We start from the raw sequence: 1,719 nt of genomic DNA on the forward strand, positions 1-1,719 counted from the left end.
AACTCACTCTGTAGACCAGGCTGGCCTCGAACTCAGAAATCCACCTGCCTCTGCCTCCCGAGTGCTGGGATTAAAGGCGTGCGCCACCACGCCCGGCTTCCAATTTTTTTAAAAAAGATTTATGTATTTATTTAATGTATATGATTGAGTGTTCTATCCCCATATACACCTGCATGCCAGAAGAGGGCATCAGATCCCATGTGGTTGCTGGGAACTGAACTCAGAACCACTGGAAGAGCAACCAGTGCTCTTAACCTCTGAGCCATCTCTCCAGTACCTGTGAGCAAATTTTTTTTTAAAAAAAATGTGTTCACGGAAAAAAAAAAAAAAAAAAAAAAAAGAAAGAAAGAAAAAAAAAATGTGTTCACACCAGATCTGGGGAGACTAATGCTGGACAATCACCAAAAACTCAAGGACAGCCTGGGCAGAGACAGCCTGGGCTACATTAGTGCTGTCTTGAAAAGCAAACAAACACAACAACAACCAATCAAACAAACAAACAAAACCCACCATCACCATCACCCCCCAATTTCCCCCCAAATGTCAGATTGTTTCGGTCACTTTCCCATCCTGTCCCAGTACCTAGACCTCAGGGCACTGGGTCCTGTGCCAGCAGACCCAGTGTTCTGTTAGGAGCAAGAATGAGGAACAGATCCCTCTTCATGTTCACTTGCTAGCGGACTCCCGAGGTCACCTGCGCGTCCCAGGCCTGGGGAAGGTCCCGGGGGCCCCGGAGGACCCCCAGAGGTGAGCGGAAGGGAAGAGGGGCGCACCTCAGAATCCCCAGAGGTAGCTCGGCTCTCCAGAGGTCTTGGCAGACATGAAACGCACACTCCCAACTCTACAGCGGATCTGCAGGCTGACACCTGGAGTAGGAGAACCCGGAGCCCAGAGTAAGAAGGAACCCTTCGGGTGCTTTGCCTAATGGTAGGGCAGAGGTCGGTTGGAGGTCTAAGGAAAGAGGGAGCTAGCTGGAGGCGTGGCTTAAGGGAAGGATGGGATCCCAGAGGTCTGGGTCGAGGCTTGGTCCTTTGCAGGTAAATGGATGCATGTATTCCCAAAGGGAACTCACCCACTTTGCCCAGCAGAGAGGGGCAGTGCGACTCAGGGAAGCCAGACACTCTTGTTGGGTAGAGAGGTGGACTGGGAGCAGAGACTCAGACTAACTCAGTTCTCCGATTCTCTCCTTTCCGCAGGCTGTTCTCACCCCTTTCCCGGCCTCCCTCCCCTCTGAGCCTTCCCCGTCCTCGTTCTGCCCCGGCCCGGCGACCCCCTCTCTCAGCAGGAGACATTTCATTTCCTGCCCGACCGCACACTCCTTTGAGTCGCATCGATGTCCGACCTCCTCTGGATTGGGGACCCCAAAGACAGACCCTCTCCCGACCTCCCATTCCACGCCGAGGACCTTCCTCTGAAGCTGGAGGAGGACGGCCACCCAGGAGTCCCCAGCCCCGAACACCAGAGCAGAGAACACAGGTGCGAAAGGAGCGGACTACATTTCCCACTAGGCTTCCAGGCTCGCTTTCCAGGCCAGTGATTGAGTCATGCTTCCCCAGGAATTATGGGGATTATAGTTCACAATGCAACTGGTAGTCTCCGCCTCCTCCCCCACCCACACCCCCCACTCCAATATCAAAGGCTAGTGATTCCATGTCCTATCAGGTCTCAGGATGTGTGTGTGTGTGTGTGTGTGTGTGTGTGTGTGTGTGTGTGTGTGTG

At 53.3% G+C, this 1,719-nt stretch overlaps 1 protein-coding gene across 1 annotated transcript in view; it reads left to right on the forward strand.

Annotated features, from left to right (window-relative positions):
• The window catches only part of Plekha4 (pleckstrin homology domain containing A4), a 32,806-nt gene that overhangs the window by 6,718 nt on the left and 24,369 nt on the right, over positions 1–1,719 (forward strand). The window contains 2 exon segments of the mRNA XM_021217095.2: positions 678–893; positions 1,197–1,533. Of these exon segments, the coding sequence (XP_021072754.1) occupies positions 678–893; positions 1,197–1,533 (553 nt within the window).

Source organism: Mus pahari, chromosome 1 (assembly GCF_900095145.1).
Source record: "Mus pahari chromosome 1, PAHARI_EIJ_v1.1, whole genome shotgun sequence".
Classification (NCBI taxonomy): Eukaryota; Metazoa; Chordata; class Mammalia; order Rodentia; family Muridae; genus Mus; species Mus pahari.